Source organism: Marmota monax, unplaced genomic scaffold (genome assembly GCF_021218885.2).
Source record: "Marmota monax isolate L192 unplaced genomic scaffold, Marmota_monax_Labrador192_F-V1.1 WCK01_AAM20220418_F8-fsc00030, whole genome shotgun sequence".
Classification (NCBI taxonomy): Eukaryota; Metazoa; Chordata; class Mammalia; order Rodentia; family Sciuridae; genus Marmota; species Marmota monax.
The window spans coordinates 8,354,563-8,375,884 of record NW_026691988.1 but is presented as its reverse complement, the minus strand read 5'-3'; the positions used below and the strand labels follow the sequence as shown (position 1 = coordinate 8,375,884).

The window sequence follows — 21,322 nt, the reverse complement described above, 5'->3', positions numbered from 1 at the left end:
AAAGTTCTGGGCCACCTCAGAGCCACAAGATTTTAACCCATTTCACAAGCCCAGCCAAGATCTCAACCTCCAGGCAGTGTGTGGGTAGGAGCTTGCTTTCCTGATTGTTTAACATTTCCATAGTTGAATTTCAGTGTGAATTTCTTATCATATAAATACTTGCTAAATATAGGCCCATATCAGCTGCTTTATTGCTATCAAAATATTTATGGTATCAATTCATTTTGTTGTTGGACAGTTTTTATAGACAATATGATTCATCATGGAATTTATTTAATTTAAGGATACATGAATTTGATAATAATTGTAACTTAGTTTTAGTAGTAAACTCAAGAAATAAATTCTCACTTTTTTTTAAGTCTGGACTTAATGAAGCACCCATATCTATCATGATATTAAAGTTTTTATGTTCAAACTTTATTAATGTGTTGAATTTTGCATAAATTTGGTAATAACATAGCATAGTTATAATGACATTATGTCCATGTGCACACATTGCTCTACTGATATCTGAAGCAATAGACCCATTGGTTTAGTTAGAAATTTTACTTAAAGATAATTTAGAAGTAATTATTTTTAAAACCTTGCAGTTATTTTATTCAAATTAATGTGGTTTTTTTTTTTCAGAAAAAGAAATATTGCTGAACTATAATCATTGAATTACCTGATCCCTTGGTTTTTTACTTGAAAAATTAATGTACAACAATACATTAAAAATCAGGCTTTAGAATTTAATGAGAATAATTCTCCCAGGCTCTTTTGGAAGCGATTTTATTGATGTACAGGAGTTATTAAGTAAACCTCACCCTTGTGACTTAAGAATGAATTGCAACTTCCATATGATAATTTGTTCATGAAGAATTGAGCACCAGGAAAAATGACTCTGTGTATTATTAAAAATAATAAAACAAAATTATTTTCATTATGTTATGTTCAATTTGGATGACTCAGTATTTTTTGTTGTTGTTTTCCTATGTTCTAGAAAGGTATACATGAGTGGAATTTTAGTGCGTCCTCTGTCAGAGGAGTGAGGTAAGTTTCCTTGGTACATTTTATTTACTTAAAAGATATTTTTCTGGACTATTTATAGCCTGACTAGGACTTTTATTATGAGTTTAAAGTCCAAAGCATTTCAGGAATCCTTTCTATTGATGGAAATGCCCAACCTTCTTGAATCTCACTGTTTCCATTGTGAAAGGATTTTCAACAAGATGTTCACTGTTTTTGGAATTGACTCTTGAGTTTGTTGCCTGCTTAAAATATGGTGACTTTGGGGTAAATGTGAACTGTGGACCAGAATCAAGTTGTAGATAAAAGGGAGCTATGTGGAGGTCCTCTTGAGCTGATTGAGTTTTGGGCTTATGTTATAGGATGGTTTTCTGTCCTTTTGGTGACCTACCCCTATCCTGCCCCCACATAGATCCACACAGTGCATCTACCAGCTTGTGTCCTGTAGGTAACATGAGATTATAGGGAATCCACTTTTTAAAACTCTTCCTAAGGTCACTGTTGAGGCAGTGTTAGAGTGACAAACTTCGGTTCTAACATAGCTGCACAATATGGCTGTTATAATGCCAGTGGCTCAGAAAATATCATTTCTTGGGAATTAGAAATAGGATTATTTTTTCAAATCAAGAGTCACAGATTACATGTCTAAATATTTGTTAGACAGATGCTCATACTAAACCAATTCTTAAAAATTCCAAAACAAATTTAATTGTATTTATTACTATTTATCCCCATGTAATAGAAATGGAAGGCAACAGATTTCTGCAGGCCAGTTATGCAACATCCTGTTGCTTTTGGAACAATAGAAATCGGCTTTGTTAGAGCATGAACTGGTAGAGCTGTCTGAGTCACCAATAATTTTAGTTTGCCTGGTAGAATTACCTGTTACCTCATGAATGAACTGAACAGAAACAAGCAAGATTATGGACTGATTCATTATATGTCTTTCCAATCAATTCCTTCTCAAATTAAGCTTTCCTTTCTTAATATTTAATTTAAAACCTAGTCATTAGCAAGGTACTCTTTATTTATTGCTGTATTTTTAAACAATCCATCTGGTATAGTAGATGTAAATTCCACTTTATCAGATCTGTTTTCCAATTAATTAATTTTTGTAATTAGGTATGGCAGCTTTATGATTATGATTTATAATATGTGCATAGCATGCCTCCATCTGCTGTTGCTGGCTTATACGCTGGGACACTTGAATTCTAGTCTGTGTGTGGCTTCAGAGAGAACTAACTTTTCCTGGCTTCCTTCTCTATAAAGAAGAGATGACAAACTATGGAACAAAGTCCAACTAGGTCAGCAGTTTATCTTGCGTCACCCCAGAACTTGCCCAGATCAAGTCAATGAGCATTGAAAACTAGCTATGTGCCAAATGTTGAGTCCTAGTCTGCAGAGGACACAAAAATGCCGGAGGCATGAGCTCCTCTCTTGAGCTCACAGTCTAGCAGGGAGGGGAGCAGACACTTCACAACTATTGGCAATATGGCATGTGATGATCAATGATAGAAGCACCCTTAGATCAGAAGTGCAAACCCTTCTGTATAGGGTAGAAGGAGGGCAAGGAGAAGGGGTAAGATCTCAATAGGATCTTAAATGATGATTAGAATTTTACTTTAAAGAAAAAAAAAAAAAGATGTGCATTCCAAATTGAAGAAATAGCAAAGCAAAGTCATAACATTAAGATCAAATACGGCCCACTGCTTGTTCTTATAAAGTTTTATTGGAACACAACCTCAGTCATTCGTTTTCAAAATCTGCTTCCATGCTCCAATAGTAGAATTGAGAGTCTGGCTCACAAAACGTAAGATAACTATCTGCCCATTACAGAAAACGTTTGCCAGCTCCTGGCATAAAACAGAAGTTCAAAACAAGTGCTATTCTGCATTTCTTCACTTCTCTAGAATCTCTGAAGCTAAGAAGGTGATTTGTTGCCTCCACAAAGTGCCTTCTTAGGCACTTCTTATTCTCATTTCATTGTTCTACAGAATCACCAAGGTCAGCCAATCAGTTGGTATTTGTACGTTTCCCCCCAGCACACAGATTATTGATACATTGAACAGGCCACCTTGGCATGCTAAATGGAAGGGACATGTAGTTTATGTGGGCTTATCATCCCCCAGAGCAGCAGAGATGAGTCAGAGGACAATTCTCAGAATAGGAAATAGTTTTTGTGTTATGGTACGGTGAATATCACTTTGTAAGATGCTATTTATGACTTTTGGTTATAAACAACATTGTTGTCATAATTGGGATTGGATATAAAAAGTATTTAGTTTTCATTACAGTTCCATGAAAGTATTACTGATTCCCTGAATAATGCTATTCTGTTGTTGTTTCAGTATTTCTAAATTTGAAGAACGATGCTGTTTTCTTTATGTGCTTCACAATTCTGACGATTTCCAAATCTATTTCTGTACAGAACTTCATTGTAAAAAGTACGTATTTATCATTATGTGTAAAAAAAGACTGTTTAAACTTGATCATTATTTTAAGTCATGATTGAACATGTAGCCCCTGTAGAGAATTCACGGCTGTATAGTTATATAAATACTTTATTTGGGCTAATATTTTATAATTATATGGTATGGTATGCAGTTAGAAAAATTTAATATTTTCTCTTTAATAAATTCAGCTTTTTCTTAGATGTAATTTGTTTCCCCATAGATTAAAAAAATTAAAAAATTTATTGTTATATTATAATAAACATAATTCTGGGATTCATTGTGACACATCTATACATGCACATAATATAATTTGTTCAAATTCATTCACTAGTACCTCCCCTTTCCCTCTCTGGTCTCCTTTCTCTACTGGTCTCCCTCCACAGATAAAACACTGCCCAAGACTTACTGGTTAATTGTTAAATACTGTGTCTTATTTTTAAAGTGCTCACTTATTACATGTAATTACCAAGATTTTTGTTCTTACATTATTTTGAATAATCTCCCTGTTGTCTGTTGAATAATCTCACTGTTGTTCATTGGCGTGTGGTTTTTAACCCTAGCTCATATTAGAATCACCTGGTGAGCATTGAAAAAGTACCTGGCCCAACCCCAGAGTAATTATAATGGGTTTTCTGATGGGGGCATAGCTTGGGATAAGAGCCAGTGATTTGATCTATACCAATAAAAAAGATAATCCAAAAAGCCATGAACTGCCTTGTATGTTCTTGTTAATCTGCTTTGGTACGTTTCTCTTGGACTAGTTAAATACTTCATGTTCCTTTAGAACACAGTGACTGACTGTGAGGAAATAGAGAAGTGAGTAACAACTTAGTAGCCAAAGTGTAAGTGAAGCCAGTTTGGACTTCTATTTTATTGGGGATTCTTATTAAAACAATTGCTATTTGACTGCATTTTAAATGACTGATATGCTAGCTACAGTATACAGTTATTTGTTTTGTCTTTGCGCCAAAAAAAAAAAAAAAAAAAAGGTTGCTTAGGCTACAATTCTTGACGAGATTTTTATCATCATTATTGCAAAATGTGTGGCAAATAGACTTGGGAATAAGAATTCCTAGCTCATGTGTGGTCTTATTTTCTACTTACACATAAATTCTCAAGGCTATTGATTGGTTTCTATGATAATAATAGCTAAGATTTCTGGAGTGCTTATCCCAGGCCTAATATCTATTTTAGTCTTCAAACTCTATTAATCTAATAGAGTTAATATTTTCATTGAGAAGATTAAAGTAAATAGGATCATGGAGAGTTTAGCCTAAAATCATATAACCAAAAAGTATAAAATTGGATATTTGAACCAGGCACATGTGACTCTAAAATACAAGCTTGTAAAATTTACAGCGGACTCCCACCTCACTTTCTTATAATCTGCTTAGAGATGCTCATATTGAAAATGTTGCATTAATGTTTCATGCATGTTTTTACCTCAGAACTTAAAAATTAATCTTTAAAGCCATATTTTTTTTTAAAGTTTGTTCACTTTCTTGTTCTTCTTGGTTGAACTTGCTTTTGTGTCTAACTCATCTTGATATTTAATCTTCATCAGAGCATACTGTTGTACCCGTCAATTTGGGGATTTTTTTCTTATCATTGGCCAAGAAACATGTTAGAGGAAAAGGAAAAGTGAGGAAGTAGGCACCATATGTGAACTCCATAAACAGGCTTCAAACTCCAGCATAGATTTTGTTCATTGGCATATTCTTAGCGGCCACAACAATTCTTGATCAAAGTAGATACTCAGTGAATATTTGAATAGATGGATGAATTAATGGATGGATAAAATAAATAAATAGGTTCTGAGTTGTGTTAGGCCAATTTCTTGTCACACTATACTATGCTCTGTTCTTGGCCTATCCTGGCATGACTTCTCTGAGAGGTCATAGCCCTTGAGTGTGTGTGGTGCTCCCCTAACTTTATGTGTGTGAACCATCGGCATCCATTGTGAATGGACTAGACTCAGGGGACAGTAGGCAAATTTGTTTCTCTCTCTGGTTATATTGCTCGGCTTTAAAATAGTCTCTAGAAATAAAACTTTACAAGAATTCTGAAAGAAAAATGTTGGGGGACTGGGGCTGTAGTTCAGTGGCAGAGTGCTTGCTTAGCATGTGTGAGGTACTGAGTTCGGTCCTCAGTACCACATAAAAATAAACAAAGGCATGCTATCCATCTACAACTACAAAAAACATATTTTTAAATGTTGGTCGTCTATCAAAAGAGAGATGGTTCTAATATATATATATATATATATATATATATATATATATATATTATATATATGCCAGTTTTTCCTAGTTCACATCAGTATTTCACAGACTGTATTTATGAGACCCTGTTCAAGCAGAAGATTTACTACCTGTGATCAAATATTACAGTAGCCAAGTAGACACTTCCAAATTTAGAGATACTAGATCTTCTGGAATATTCAGAAAATGGGGGTTTTCTTATGGTTTTTAAACAATAATATTAGCAGCAGCTAAAATAACACTAGTTAATTTTTTTTTTTGGTACCATGGATTGAACCCAGGGACCTAACCACTGAGTCACATCCGCAGCTCTATTTATTTTTTGTTTTGAGACAGGGTCTTGCTAAGTCGATTAGGGCTTGCTAAGTTGCTCAGGTTGGCTTTGAACTTGTGATACTCCTGCCTCAGCCTCCCAAGCCACTGGGATTATAGACACTAGCTAATATTTTTATGAGTTAACTATGCTAAACACTTTACAAGTATTACCCAAGATCATCTTCACAGCAGCCTATGAAATAGGTACTTGTATATTTACTGTTTTATAATTAAAGACTCGAGAGGTGCATGTGTCTTTCTGAGATTGTAGAGACACTAATAATCTCATTCTGATATCCAAGTTCTCATTCTTGTCATTTCTATGAACCTGTCTCACCTCGTTGTTGTTCTATTATATACTCCATTACTATTGTTTGAAGTTGAGGCATTCAGGCAGACATTTCTAGAAAATCCTATCAACATGTTTTCTTTTAGAAAAATTCTGATTTTTTAAAAAAATTTTACTTAATTCATAGAGACTCTCTTAGTTCTAAATTTTGGCTCCAAAGTCACTTTGGGACATATATTTATACACCATTTTGACTTAAAATTTTGAACTTTTTGTGATTATAAGGGAGTATACACATCCAGAGAAACCAAACTTTGAATTTCGACCCTTTCCTGGGCCAGCAATGTGCCATATGGTGGTCTTGCGATTCTGGGCAGCAGCCATGAGCCCCAGCTCCTAGTCAGTCCCAGTCTCCAGGGTGACCAAATGGTGCTGTGCTGTGCACAGTGTTGCTAGAATTTTTTGGATACAGTTATTCTATAAATTATGTGAGATATTAAATACTGTTATAAAATAGGCTTTGCCTTAGGTGATGCCTGACTGTTGGCTAATGTTAAGTGTCCTGAGCACACTGAAGGTAGGCTGGGCTAAGCGAGCATTTTTGGCAGGTTAGGTACATTAAATGCATTTTCGACTGAAGGATGGTTTTTGCAGGCTGTTGCCCTCTCATACATGAAGGAGCAGGTGTGTTTATTATTATATGTGTTAAAGACGCCAACTTTCTTTGTAGGTTTTTTGAAATGGTGAACACCATTACCGACGAGAAGGGGAGAGGCGCAGAGGAAGGAGACTGTGAAAGTGACTCCCTGGAGGTAATGACTTTGGTTTGGGTCCTAGTTTGACAAAGTTTCTCTGTGTATGACTTTTTTTAAACAAACTATTTAAAGCCCTACCGAGGAAGAGGATGGGGTTGTTTGTGGATGTGAGAGTGGTAGTAAGACATGGAGGGACTCAGCCAGAGTTTAAATTTTCCTTTAATATTAAAAGCAACATCTGGAATTCCTTTGGTTTAAAAGGGGGTAAAAAGTAAACACTGGCAAGTGCTCACTTGGCAGTACTGAGTCTTGAGGATTTTACTTGCCCGATAGTAACTATGCCTTATCCAAGAGGGTGTCAGTACCCTCAGTACCCCTGGCCACAGTGCCCACACACATTTCCTTTCTCCTCTGAGATACTTGCAGTTCAGATACACAAAACTTAGTGAAGATTCTGGATGAGAGGACCCTCTGTGTCCTGATTAGTGTATAGAGAACCTGAAGCCATGGAAGAGAATGGAATAAAAGGAGGAGATAAGAACAGTCACCCCAACTGTTGTTCATTTCAACCAGAATTCTTTGTTTATGCCTTATAGATATAGCACTTTGCCAGTACCTATTTTTTAGTTCATGTCCATTTTTACTGTCCTGTCTGCTATGTGAAGTAGAACCTTCCAATTTTGCAAGAATTGATGCTGAAGGGTTTGGAGAGTACTGACCCCCAGCACTCCAGCATCTTCAATGTCCGAAAGAGTCAGGCCATGACTCTAGATCACCATTCTCCCCCAAGTCCTCCCCAGTGTTTGACTTGGGACAACACTCTGAATTTAGGTGTCTTAGTCCATTTGGGCTACTATAATAAAATACTATAAACTATTATAAATGCTTATAAACAATAAATTTGTTTCTCACTCTTCTAGAGGCTAGGAAATCCAAGATCAAGGTGCCAACAGATTCAGTGTTAAGTGAGGGTCTATTTCCCATAGACACAGCCTTATTGCTATATTCTCTCATAGTAAAGGGGACAAGGTGGCTCTCTGTGGTCTTTTTTACAAGGCCACAAATGACAACTCTGTCCTTATGACCTAATCACCTCACCAAAGACCCCCCATCTCCTAAAACCATCACCTTGATATTATGACTTCAACATGGGAATTTTAGGAGGACACAGTCAGTCCATAGCACCAAGCAATATTGAAAATTACATTTTTAATGTTAAAGTAAAATGGGAAAAAACTATATATAGATCACCAGCTGATTGGTAAACTTATTAGGTCACTTTGATAATGTCACCCATACACTAAATTTTTGTAAAAATACTGAATCAGTAGTGTAATTAATCATTGAGCAAAATGTAAATATAATAACCAATTGCTAACTCAGGCTGTGGTAACTATACTAGACAATATTTGTTTGCACAATTGATCAGATCAACAGTTTGGGAACTCCATTCTAGGAACTGAAGTATTAATTGCCTTAGAATTTCTGATGAATTTGGCTGATTTCTCCAAACTTCAGTCTCCTGCAATATAAAGAGGGGGAGAAAGATTACTTTTCAAAGAGTTATCAAGAGGATCCAGGATCAAGATCCTCTGATCTATCTATATCTATATCTATCTATCTATCTGTCTGTCTATCTATCTATCTATACATACATACATACATACATACTACTAGTATAATCAGTGGGCTTTGTAAAAGGCCCTTCTCAGCCAATAGCAAACACTATAACCAATTAAATAAAGAGAGAAATGCTCAGATTTCTTTCCAGGAATAGCCAGAGTGTTTTAGTAGATTACTTACCTTACTTTATATAACCAGTTGATATAATATTGTTCTGATTCATCAAAACGCTCCTAACTTGCCTTCTTTAGTATATACAAGGATATTATTATTATTTTAATGTTAGACAACATACGTATACTTCTCTCCTTATATTTCATTAGAATAAATTAAAATCTCTGGCAGAATGACTTCTACAGTATTCTCAATGGGTTTTTATAGCCTGTACTAAGAATCCAGGCATCCTTGTGTTTAGTGTTTGGGCTTAGTTGGCCATTATGTCACAGCTGGTGATACTGCTGCTGTTTCTTTCATTGTCTTCTGTTAGTATAACATTACTGAACAATTACAGTGATACTCTGGGCAGAAGGATGGTGAAATCCCCTTGGCTCTTCCTCCCAGTGTCCTTTCTCAGCCATAGCTACAAGTTATTAAGACTTAGCTTACATTTTTGCATAAGTTATGATAATTATCCATTATATTTCTTAGATATTTAAACATTTTCTATTTAAATTATTTTATCAGTTTGTTAAATAGTTGACTTAAATGGATTCTTAATTTCATTGCCTCCAACTGAACTCCAACTTCAGCCTGTGAATGATATAGTTCCTCTACTTCCCATTCTTTTTACTGCAAACAAGAAAAATTATTTTAGTTATCATCTTTATACCATGAGTAAAATTTGTGTGCAGAATAAGTATTTTCTGATCCTTACCTCAATTGGAGATGGAACTTAAGTCATTTCAATACCCACAGCATTTATTCTTGAAGGCTTTGAGTCTATAATAAAATAAAAATAGTAGAAGGGATAGACCATAGAGAAATGCTCTTTACTGTTTCTCTCTTCACTTAAGGTGATATTAGCATTCAGAAAACATTAACCATTAATGTGATTATATAAATTATGAATCTGAAGTTAATTCTTAGGTTTCCTGGCATTTGAAAAACTTCTTAGAAGCCCAGGTTAGCTAGGACCTGCTTTTCTTTCTTTGAAGTAGTGAATTGCAGGGTGGATTCAGCCTCCTCTGGTCCTGACCTTCCTCCAGCAGGTCACATTTGGCTCTTCTAGAGATCTCCAGGCAGAGGGCAGGAGCCTAGGTTCTGCTTCTCACATTGGAAGTAATCAGATTTGTACAAAGTTTTGCTGAGCTGAGATGATTTCATTCCTTAGATTAGAGTTGAACAAGACTTTTAAGGTCCTTTCCAGCTTTGCTATTTAAAATATTTTTCAAGATTAGTACAAACTGTACAAGGTTGTTTCAAAGATAGATCAAAACCACGTTTCCAAGAAGGACTTTTCTGCTTTTATTCAGAGACAGTCCTTTTGATTCAAGGCCTTGTATTTTGACTCAAGGCTGTATGTTGTAGAAGAATTATGAATCTATATTCCAAAAATTTAGTGTTAGTAAATATATATTGGGTTGTTGAGCAGTTAATAGCCTGCCCTGTGTGACATCTGTGAATTATAGCTGACCTCTAGGGTTTGGACACTTAGCTGTGGTCCTTATTGTTCTCTGCTTTTCATGCATTCATGAAGAGCAAGGGCATCTACCCAGTAACCTTAGCCAGATTTCCCATAGAACCCTCTACCTCTCATTCCTCGTGCCCAATTTTTCCTCCAGCCTCTTTGTGGCATCTCGTCACTTCCCTAATCCCAAGTCTTTATCTCTTATGTGGCCTGACAGTCATCATCAGAGAGATCTCTCATGTGGATTTAATCCTGTGGCTTCCCAAATTTACAGCCTTTCTTGCTGCTCTTTGTAGAATGTCCTTAACTCTCTGGCTCAGACTTACCCTTTCCTCTCCACGGTGTGTCCCAGCAATGTCAAACTCCTCTCCACTTCCTGCCTCTGAGCTTGTCAGACTGACCCCCAAATCCACAAGCCCCTCCTGTGGGCTGCTTTTCTTCCCCTTCTGGTGACCACACCCTTAATTTTTGATATCCAACTTTTTCTCCTGAAACCAGTTTTTAACCCCCACTTCCCACTTTTCTGTGTCCTCGTGGCATTTGTGCCAGCTCCTCTCCCCAGCCCTACATACTGTATCATAATTAAATAGCCTGTCCTGTGTGACATCTCAACCCAGGACCATGGCTCTGTTTCCCTTTTAATCTCATAGCCATACTTGGTGCCTGGAGTCCAAACAAAGGCAGTTCAGTTAGAAGAGTGAGGAGTTTTGAAGTCCATGAGGGACACAATCTAGTTGTTCAATGCCTCAAATTGGGAAGAAAGGGATATGGATTGCAGAGGATGGTGTAGATTCTGGGGACTGGCTTGAAGGTTGTTTAATCAATGTTCAGTCAGTGAAAGAATAAATATAATCAAGCTTAACGCCAAAACATAGCTATTACTGACACATCTTCTTCTCATCTCTCTTTATTTCCATGAAAAGAAAATTAAGATGCAAATTACTGAGGGCCTTGGGTACTTAATACAAAATACAAATACTTCTTCTACCTTCTCCCAAACATATACCCATTCATTAATATTGTCTCTTTACCCACTTCACCCTCTCTTTTTCCCTTCCCCCCTTCCTCCTTCCCTTTTTCTCATGTGCATTTGTACCTCACTTTTTTTTAAATATGTATTTTTAGTTGCCGATGGACCTTTATTTTATTTATTTATATGTAGTGCTGAGAATCGAACCCAGTACCTCACACATGCTAGGCAAGAGCTGTACCACTGAGCTACAACCCCAGCCCTGTACCTCACATTTTTTTAAAAAAATCAAATTTGTATGTGACTGACACAAACCTGAGGTAATCAGAACAGTGTGCCCTGTGAACCTGTTTCTGCATGGCTTCCAGTGAGCATGGAGAGAATGTTGGCTGCTTCTGGGGTGGAGTGGGGACAAGCAGGATGAAAGGGACATTTTTCCTTTGACTCACACATCTGCAGGATGATGAAAAGACCTCACCATTTCCTTTTCTGATGATTTGCCTCACAAACGTTAGCAAACAGCAGATTTTGGCTTCGAATTCATTTAAATCGTTTGGAATCATCACGTAGCAAATGGGTTTATTTTTCTTTAACATCCTATTTCTATTTTTGTAAAGATCTAAAACTGAACACCCACAGTTACCTCACTGAGAAAATATATCACTTAAAGTGTTGTATGATATGAGTATCAATTTTCTATTCATTCATTCTTTTGGGAGGAGGAAAAAAAATCCCCCTTTACCTCTTCCAACTAATATTCTATAGTTGGGTGGCTTGCAAATTAATCAATAAAAGGCAGGTTAACAGGGGAAGAGACAAAGTTTATTCATTTAGTCAATGGAAATGAATGAAAGAAACTTAGCTTGTGAAAAAGTAGGTTCCCAGAGAGCTTGAGTTCAGGATTTTTTATCATCTTAGTAAGAAGGGGGCTTAGGACTTTAAAGGAAAGCAAATGGCAGCATAGTAATCAGAAACAAGTGAAAAGTACAGAAAGTTTTGATAGTTTCATTTCTGTGATTTCGACGTGAGGGGTCCATCTCCTTTTTAACTGTGAAGTTCTGGAAAGGTGATTCATGGTGACTGTATTTTCAGGAGGTTTTGCTTAGGTCAGCAAAAAGAAGTTGAGGACAATTTTTGTTTCTGTTTTTGTTTCTCTTTCCTGTGGCTGCTGTTCAGATATTCTCAGCCTATGATAATCATTGTTCACAGTGGGTGGGTGCAAGTGGATCCCATTAATTCACTCAACATTTATCAGATAACTGTAGGTAATTGGCATTACTCTAGATGCTGGGAATTCAGCATAGAACAAAATAAAGAAAAATTCCCACCTTCATCCTAATGAGAGACAAATAATAAACATAAACTGTGAAATATTTAATATGTTAGTGATTGATGTTAGCAAGAAAAATAAAGCAGAGGATTTAGGAAGTTGCAGTGTAGCAGGGACATGCAGTTTTAGATAGAGAGGCTCATTAAGAAGGCTCAGTAGCAGAGTGGTCGCCTAGCATGTGCGAGGCCCTGGGTTCGATCCTCAGCACCACATAAAAATAAATAAATAAAATAAAGGTATTAAGAAAGTTAAAAAATAAAGACGGTGATCACTTATGCCTATAAAGGCAAAGGCAGTCTGAACCCCAAAGAACAATAGCAAAGACATTGTAGATGCCATAATGGAATTAGCAATGTAACCATGTGACAGCCAAGACCTTTTTCTGATGTTTCTGATGTTTCTAAAGGATAACTGAAGGTTGGTTTGAAATTTGTATTGTTTCTATCATTAATAAAGTTATGGCTTCAACAAAAAGAAGAAGAGAAGATGGTGATCTTTTGGTCCAGGGATGTAGCTCAGTTGTAGAGTGCCTGCCTAGCATGGATGGAAGCCTGGGTTTGGTACCCAGCACTGCAAGAAGGAAAAAAGAAGTAATATAGGTATTTGTACTTGCTGTAGTTGGCATTTATTTATGTTTTAGGCATTAACATATTAAGGAGGCAATAGAGACTGAAAATTAGCAAAACAGCCCTTTGGGTCCTTGAGGTGATTAATCACCTAATGTAGTTAATTAAGTCCCTGAGGGATGTGCCTGGGTTTTAAAGTTGGTTCTTTCACTGTAGGTCCCTTGGCAGTGCAAGGACTGAATGAATCACTACCTTGTCAGATGGCCTTGTCAGTATTGTATTCCTAAGACAATCATCTTCCCAGCATCAGTTTAGATTGTTCTGTGTCGGCAATAATAAAGGGAAGATTCTAGAAGTATTCCCATCATTACTTTGAAATGCAATTGTGTCTCCCTTAGCAACAACCTGATTTGCTAACCTATTGCCATAGAAATAAAATGCAAAATATATAAGCATTGTAATAGCACTCTTTATTTTTTTTTTAAATGTTCCTTTTCCCCTCCATATTTGTCATTTGACAGACTCTTTCTGAGTGCCTGACCATAGCTCTGCTTTAGATTTTCTGGCCATCACATACATAAACTTCTATGACCCTCCTTCTATCTCTTTTTTAACTTCAGACCCTTTAACGTCGTTTAAAGCTATATTTTCAATTTCTGTCTTTATCTTGTAAGAATAGAAAGAGGAGATAAAAAAGAAATAAAGCAGTAACTACCCATTGAGATGATTTTATTTAAATCACGTTGGTCTATTTTTTTGTTTAATACTAGGAATTGAACCCAGGGGCACTTAATCACTGAGCCACATCCCCAACCCTTTTTAATATTTTGTTCAGAGACAGGGTCTCACTTGAGTTGCTTAGGGCCTCACTAAATTGCTGAGGTTGGCTTTGAATTAGATATCCTCCTGCCTCAGCCACCTGAGCTACTGGGATTACAGGCATGAGCCACCATGCCTGGCTTCACATTGGTCTTATTAAATGTTCTTTTGATTTTGCTTCTGACCACTTTCTTGTACAGGAATCAACTTCTGTACCTAATACATAATTGTTGTTTTTTTTTTTTTTAAATAGTCTTGGGCTGGGGATGTGGCTCAAGCGGTAGTGCGCTCACCTGGCATGCGTGTGGCCCGGGTTCGATCCTCAGCTCCACATACAAACAAAGATGTTGTGTCCACCGAAAACTAAAAAATAAATATTAAAATTCTCTCTCTCTCTTTCTCTCTCTCTCTCTTTTCCTCTCTCTCTCTCTCTCTTTAAAAAAAAATAGTCTTTGGCGGGCTAGGGTTGTGGCTTAGTGGCAAAGCGCTTGTTTAGCATGTATGAGGCACTAGGTTCGATTCTCAGCACCATATATAAATAATAAAAAATAAAGGTCCATCAGCAACTAAAAACAAACAAACAAATAAACAAAATACTCTTTGGATTCTTTAGATTCCTGAGGGAACCTGAAACTTGAGCATCCCCATTAAGGTTTTATGTATTCTTTACTGTGCTACATAAATATTCCTATTGGCAAAACTACTTCCAACCAAACATAAACTTCATACTCACTTTAAATGTGTTATTTTGGCACCTGGTCAAAAAAAATGTTCTGGTCACATTTTTATAAACTTATTAATTAGCTAAACAAATTACTACTGATCATCTACTACAAGCCAAATATTGCTAAGATAAGGAATAGAGCAATTAAAGAGATGAAGTCCTAGTTACCAGAGAACTCAGAGTCCAGGAGGAGATACAGACAAGTGGAAAGAGAAGGCAAGAGTGGTAGATGCCTGATCATGGCAAGCAAAGGGCCTTGGAAGCCCAGCTGACCAGAGCCCAGCTCTGCTCTGGGAGGCCAGGTGGACAGTTCAGGTAAGCTTCCTGGAGCTTGGTTTTGCAGCCTGGAATGGAATTATGTAGGTAGGAACAGCAGCCTGGGTAAGGGCACAGTCTGGAGAACCTCCTGAAAACTCCCTAGAAGGAAAAGATGGATAAGAGAGAAGACAGGAAACAGAGGCAGCCTTCAGATCTTGATAAGGAGGTGGGATTTTATTCCCAAAGCAATAAGGAGCCAATGAAGCAGAGACAGTGTTACTGACATGGAAGGCTTACTTTGGAATATTAGACATTGCAAAGTTCACTGTCATCTAAATAGAGAAAACATTGTAGAAGGGAGCAACAAGAGTGGAGGGGACTGAGAGGCCTGTTAAGGCTCTGTTGAATTAGTACAGAAGAAAAGCCTAATCTGAGGCATTAGCACTGAGGATAAGAAATATAACATGAATTTGTGAGATTTTAAGAAGGCATTTGTCAATCAATTTGTAATAGGGAATAAGGGAAGGTAAAGAATGGAGTCTGAGAGAGTAGTAGTTACCAGATGTGGCTTGAAAAAGCAAGCAGATGTTCAGTGGATATTGACAATATCCTGGAATATCTTTTAATACTGGTGTTTGGGTAATTGAACTAATATTCAGTTTATAAGCCCTTATGTAGTAATAGGGTTCCCCTATAGCATTGGTCATAGAAAGAACACAACATCTTCAATGTTAGGATCTGGTCTTAAACCATAATTTCAACATTTTCACTGAAAAAGATATTTTTGATCATTTGTAAGTTGGGAGTAATCAGGCTTTTCTCACTATGACACAGGCTTATGACAGCCAAATAAAACAGGTCATTAAAAGTTGGGGATTTTTTTCTTTTATAAAATTGTACTAATATAAGGTGATGGTGATTCTAGGTTCAGAGTTTAGGATTCTGTTTTTTTGAAAGAGCACATTGACAAAACTGACCGTCTTTGTTAATGGCCCCTGCTGGGAGCCTTCTAGCGTGCAGAGCATTGCAGAGTACAGGACCACAGTATTTGGGTGTGGAGTCTTGGGTTCTTTTGGACGGTATGGTTTGAATTATTCTTAATTGTCTCTTTTCAGGAGCCCAGTTTTATCTCGAAGTCTGGGCAAATTGCTGAATGACCCTGATGCTTATTTCCTGCCCCTGAACACCTCCCTGGTCATCTGCTCTGAACAGGACTGTCTTCACCCTTAATATTAGGTAGTCAGCATAGGAGCATTCTCTAAGGTCCCCCTGGGCACCTTGCAATGGAAGCTTAATGTTGACACAAGGGAAGTAGACATCTCCTTCCCAGAGCTTGGCCTCCATCCTGAGCCAGAGAATGGCCCATGATGGGGAGTCAGGTAATGTGTGTCCCTTTTAGCTCTGCTTCCGTTTATAATCTATCTTTGGTATTTTGTAGGTTCCCTGTGTCATATCTGAGTGTGAATTTATTTTTATCTTTCCTATTTAGGGCTCAGTTCCTGAAAGTTATATTCAATTCTTTCTCAAATCTCTCTGGTCTTTTTTAGAATATCTTACCCTTTCTCATTTTAACAATTTCTTATTTTATATCTTTATGTTAAATAAATATTGTACACTTTCCAATTTATGAAGTTTTGAGGATTGATACTTGTCATATCTTTTCACAAATGGTGAATTGGGTTCTTTTATATTTAAAGTTTTTGGATTATGAGCTCAATTTCAGTGGTTTGCTATTGGTGAGAATTCTGAGTAGCTAGTATGAAGGCAATCTCCCTTTAAAATGTTTTTGCTTTGTGTCTCCCACCAAGAGCAATTATGAATATTATAATAAGTGCAAATTTGAAGATCATCTGTGCTTGAGAGTATTCAGGGCAGACGAGGTTTTGCTCATTCAGAGCTTAGTCTGAGATCAACTTTTTCTTTTTATCCTAGTTCAGTGGATTCAATTTTCTAATCTGTCCTCACTAATTTTAGTCCTTTAAGGGCGTGTTCTTATGTGTTCCAGCACTTTGCCTGATATAGGCACTAGACTATATTTCCTGTCCCCTCATGGACAATAAGACCCAAGTCACTAGTGAGAGGTTAGCTATGGCTTAAGAGCCACATCCAGCCCAATGACTTACCATGGTAAATACAGTTATTTATTGGAACACAACCATGCCTATTTGTGTACATATCTACTGAGTGGTTTTCACTCTACAGTGGCAGAATTGAGTTGCTACAAAGACCATATGTTCCCAAAGCTGAAAATATTCACTATCTGGCCCTTTACAGAAAGTATTTGGAAACTCCTGCCCTAGATAATAAAATTAAAAATCCCTACCTTCATCCCTTCCCTCATCTGGGCTGCAGGAGCCTCAGTTCTTTTGATTACTCTTTAGGATTCCTGTCCCTCTGCATTTCTAGTTCTATTTTTATAAGATTGGAAATGCATTTAATTTTTTGTTTTTCCAAGTGGTGGTAGCAGGAAGTTTCTTAAGTTCTTACTCTACCATACTGCCAAAACAGAGCTTCTCTTCTCCTTTCTTTGGGTAGTAATAGATGGTCCTTTTTATATTTCATTGACTTGAATATTTAACTTATTTAAGTATTTCTTTTTTTATGGAATTATTTAAGGCCATGAAAATTTTCATTTCAATATCTTCAGTATTTGATATATAATGCTTTTTTAATCATTCCTTGAAATTGTTTTATAATTCTCATGACCATTTACTTTTAAATCCATTAATCTTCTTAAAGTGTACATTTTGCTATCTTACATTAATATCCTGTATTCAAAGATTATGGTCTTTAGGATATCTGTTCTTTAGAATTTGTTGAAAATTTCTTTGTGGCCTAATATATGAACAGTTATGTTTTTCATATATTCAGATCTCTTTCTGTGTAAGTTATATCAAACTTGTTAATTATGTCACTAAAGCCTGTATTTTGAGTTTGTCTGCTAGATGTATCTGTTCTTAAGAGAGTTCTGTTAAAAACCTGTTGTTGTTTATATTTGTTTATTTTTCATTGTAAGTTTTTCAGCTCTGCTTTGTATTTTTCAAGATTGTGTTTTTAATGAACATAAAACTCCATGACCATTGTCCTCTTCGTGGATTACTTATCAGTATTAATGTTAATTTGTTGGCTTATAAACGTTAAACTCAGTTTCTTTTTAACGGCCAACCCTTCTGTGAGTCAGAGCTGACTGTGGGCTGCCAGTTTTATACTCTAGGAAATTGTAGACAGTAGCAGAACCTTGCTCTTCTGACAGCTCCTGCTGGCCTGTTGTTTTTCACAGGGTTTCTCAGAGATGTGGCCTGACCATTTCATGGTCCTAAATACTGTAGTCCAGTCCAATATGGAGGACAAGCCTTTCTGGATGATGCCCCCAGGTCTGAGATGGTCCCTATGAAATGTTCTCTGTGCCCCTTTCCCTTTGATCCAGTTTTCCATATTTGTCTGACATACTTGGCATTTTGAGGTTCAGGAACATAGGTGTTCCTTTTTACATCAAAGATAAAATTTTCCCTCTAGTTTTAGTTTTAAAAATATGTTTGGGTCTTAAGAAACTGGAGATAAAATAAAGCAATCCTTACTTGTCATCAACTAGCAAGACTGCAAAATTTTCTCCTTACCCAAACCCTTTCAGTGGTTTTATTCTCTTGGCAGAAAATGAAATGTTTTAATAGTACTAAAAGCTGACTAACAAGAATAATTAGATGTGATATTGATAGATGTGATGTCAATTGTATACATCTCCTGGATCAATGAAAAACCAGGACCAACTGGGTAAAGAATCCAAGTAGGCTTTTGGAGAAGCACTTTTATGCATTTAACTATAAGTTCCCACTGTATTCATAACATGTATACTGTCACAAACATGAATTTGCTATCTGCTTTATGCTGTTTTTTGGTTCTTGAAGCTACCACTTTATCTTATTATTTCACTTGTTAAGACCATCTGATAAAATAAGAAAACATGTTCTTGGGAAAAAAAAAATCAGTGTTTGAAATGTCAAATGCAGCTAATGTTCAATCTTCTCTTTCTCTTTTTTCTTTTGTAGTATGACTATGAATATGATGAAAATGGAGACAGAGTTGTTTTAGGAAAAGGCACTTATGGGATAGTCTACGCAGGTAGAGACCTGAGCAACCAAGTCAGAATCGCTATTAAGGAAATCCCAGAAAGAGACAGCAGGTACTGTACTTGTGGCTAATAAAATCCATTTCAAAAGTACTTCAATTAGTTCATAGCATTTTAGAAAGTACTTGCTGATATTCTGAATATTAAAACTGAAAACTCCATTATGTTAATTAACTCAATCTCAGCTTTATCTACTGCATTGTTCAGCAGTTTAAGTGCAAAACTCTGATGGGGAAAAAAAGACTCTGGTAGGGAAGGACACAGCTTTCAAAGACTGAAAGAGAGAATGTGTGTGTGTGTTGGGCTGGGGTTATATTGGATAAAGATAGTTTGGTACATGGGTAAATGGAGAATAAGCGTGTCACGATAGTTTCCAGTGCAGCATGTGAGGAGCCTGGAAGTTGTCATTCTGTCCTAACCAGTGGAAAGCTGAACAAACTGATGAATCAGTAGCTCTGAGGATCCATAGATGAAGGGCAGGAGACCCCCCACCCCACCCCCAGATAGGTGAATACAGAAAGCCACCAGCTTCCACAGTAGAAATCCATACATGGGAACCATTGCTGGGGCAGAAAACCTGAGCTCCGGCTGACATATTGCCAAAGGCCCCACATGAACAAGTCTGAGTGTCAAGAACTCCCCCATACCTTTCTAAGTCTTACCTTTTGAAGTTCTATCAGATTCTCAAAGTGAATATTGGAGGAAAATTCTCTTGGGCTTCTGGCAGGGAAAGAAGAAAAAAAATTCTTTTAAAATACACCAGAGCATTTTATTCTTCTTAACAAGGACTGCCCTCAGGAGAAACTGTTTCACCAGAGCCTTGCCAAACGGTAGCCCAGTCTAGCCATCCTGTTCCACCTAAAGGGGGTAAAAGATGACATATTTATGAAGTTCACAGACCAAGGACACAAGCTTACTTAAAGACTGAGCCTTAATCATGGAACTATAGAATTCTTCCCCTCCCTAATCCTTTGTCATCACATTACTGAAGCCTATTAGTACAGTTATTTTACTCAGTACATCATGTTCACCTTTCAAGAAAAAATTACAAGGCATACTAAAAGGCTGAAAACACAATTTGAAGAAACTTAGCAAGTATCCTAAGCAAAGTCAGATATGACAGGTGTTTGGAGTCAGCAGACTTGGAATTTAAAACAACTAAGATTAATATGCTAAGGTTTCTAGTGGGAAAAGAAGACTGTGTGCAAGAATAGATGGTAAGGTAAAGTGAGAAAAGGAAATTCTTAAGAAAGAAAAAATAAATAAATAGAAGTTAGAAGTTAAAAAAAAAACATTGTAACAGAAGTGAAGAATGTAACAGAAGTGAAGAATGTGATGGTTTCATTAGTGAACCAGGCACAGTTGAGGAAAGAGCCTCTGAGCTGGAGGATGTGTCTAGAGAGACTTCCAGAACTGAATAGCCAAGATAAAAAAGACTGAAAAAAAAAAAAGTGTGGAGTGGGGTTATTTAAGAACTGTGGAACAACTACAAAAGGTATAACCCATGCTTAATGGGACTACCACAAGAAAAAAAAACGTGTGGTTTGAACCACACTCAGTAGGGACTTGCAGAAAATGGAATCATTTTTAGGGGAGAAAAAGCCATTCAGGGACCCAAAAGCCCTGGTAACAGTATTTTCTGTCGCTCGCTGCTCTAGGGCTTGGCCTTATGTTTTGTTTCTGCACCTAATAATTCTCTCCTCTTTCAGCCTCATAATTTCTGAAGCCTCATGCCTTCTCTGAAGTCTCTTCTCTGTTAGACCAGGCACCTACTATCAATGGTGTATATTATCCATCTGCTGTATATTCAGTCTTAGAATTGGATTATTTGTGACTATTGTCCTTATTGGCCTGTCTCTATCATGGGTTTATTACTTTGTCTTCTCTCATTCCTCTCTTCTGTGATCATGGTGATAAGTTCATATGATCAGCCTTCCTCAGAAGGGACACTCCTCCCTGCTCTGTGGTCATCTGTCTACCTAACATCTTGAACTTGTAAGTATGCAGGCATCTCCAGGTTGATGTGGCCAAAGATGAACCATGGATTTTTACCCCCAGAGCTACTCTCCCTGAAGCATTCTCTATGTCTGTTAACAGTACCCTATCCAGCCAGCTGTTCTAGCTAAACAGGGTACATTTGTATTCTTGTTTCTCTCTCACTCCAAGTCCACTCCAAGGCCATACTGTTTGTTGTCTCA

The 21,322-nt window shown here is 36.9% G+C and overlaps 1 protein-coding gene across 4 annotated transcripts in view; it reads left to right on the top strand.

Annotated features, from left to right (window-relative positions):
* Map3k5 (mitogen-activated protein kinase kinase kinase 5) overlaps positions 1 to 21,322 on the top strand; it is a 203,646-nt gene that overhangs the window by 128,689 nt on the left and 53,635 nt on the right. For all 4 annotated transcript variants that reach the window (XM_046450186.2, XM_046450181.2, XM_046450175.2 and 1 more), the window contains exons 12-15: positions 983 to 1,032; positions 3,357 to 3,452; positions 7,057 to 7,138; positions 19,045 to 19,178. In XM_046450186.2, the coding sequence (XP_046306142.1) occupies positions 983 to 1,032; positions 3,357 to 3,452; positions 7,057 to 7,138; positions 19,045 to 19,178 (362 nt within the window). The remainder of the gene's footprint in view (positions 1 to 982; positions 1,033 to 3,356; positions 3,453 to 7,056; positions 7,139 to 19,044; positions 19,179 to 21,322) is intronic.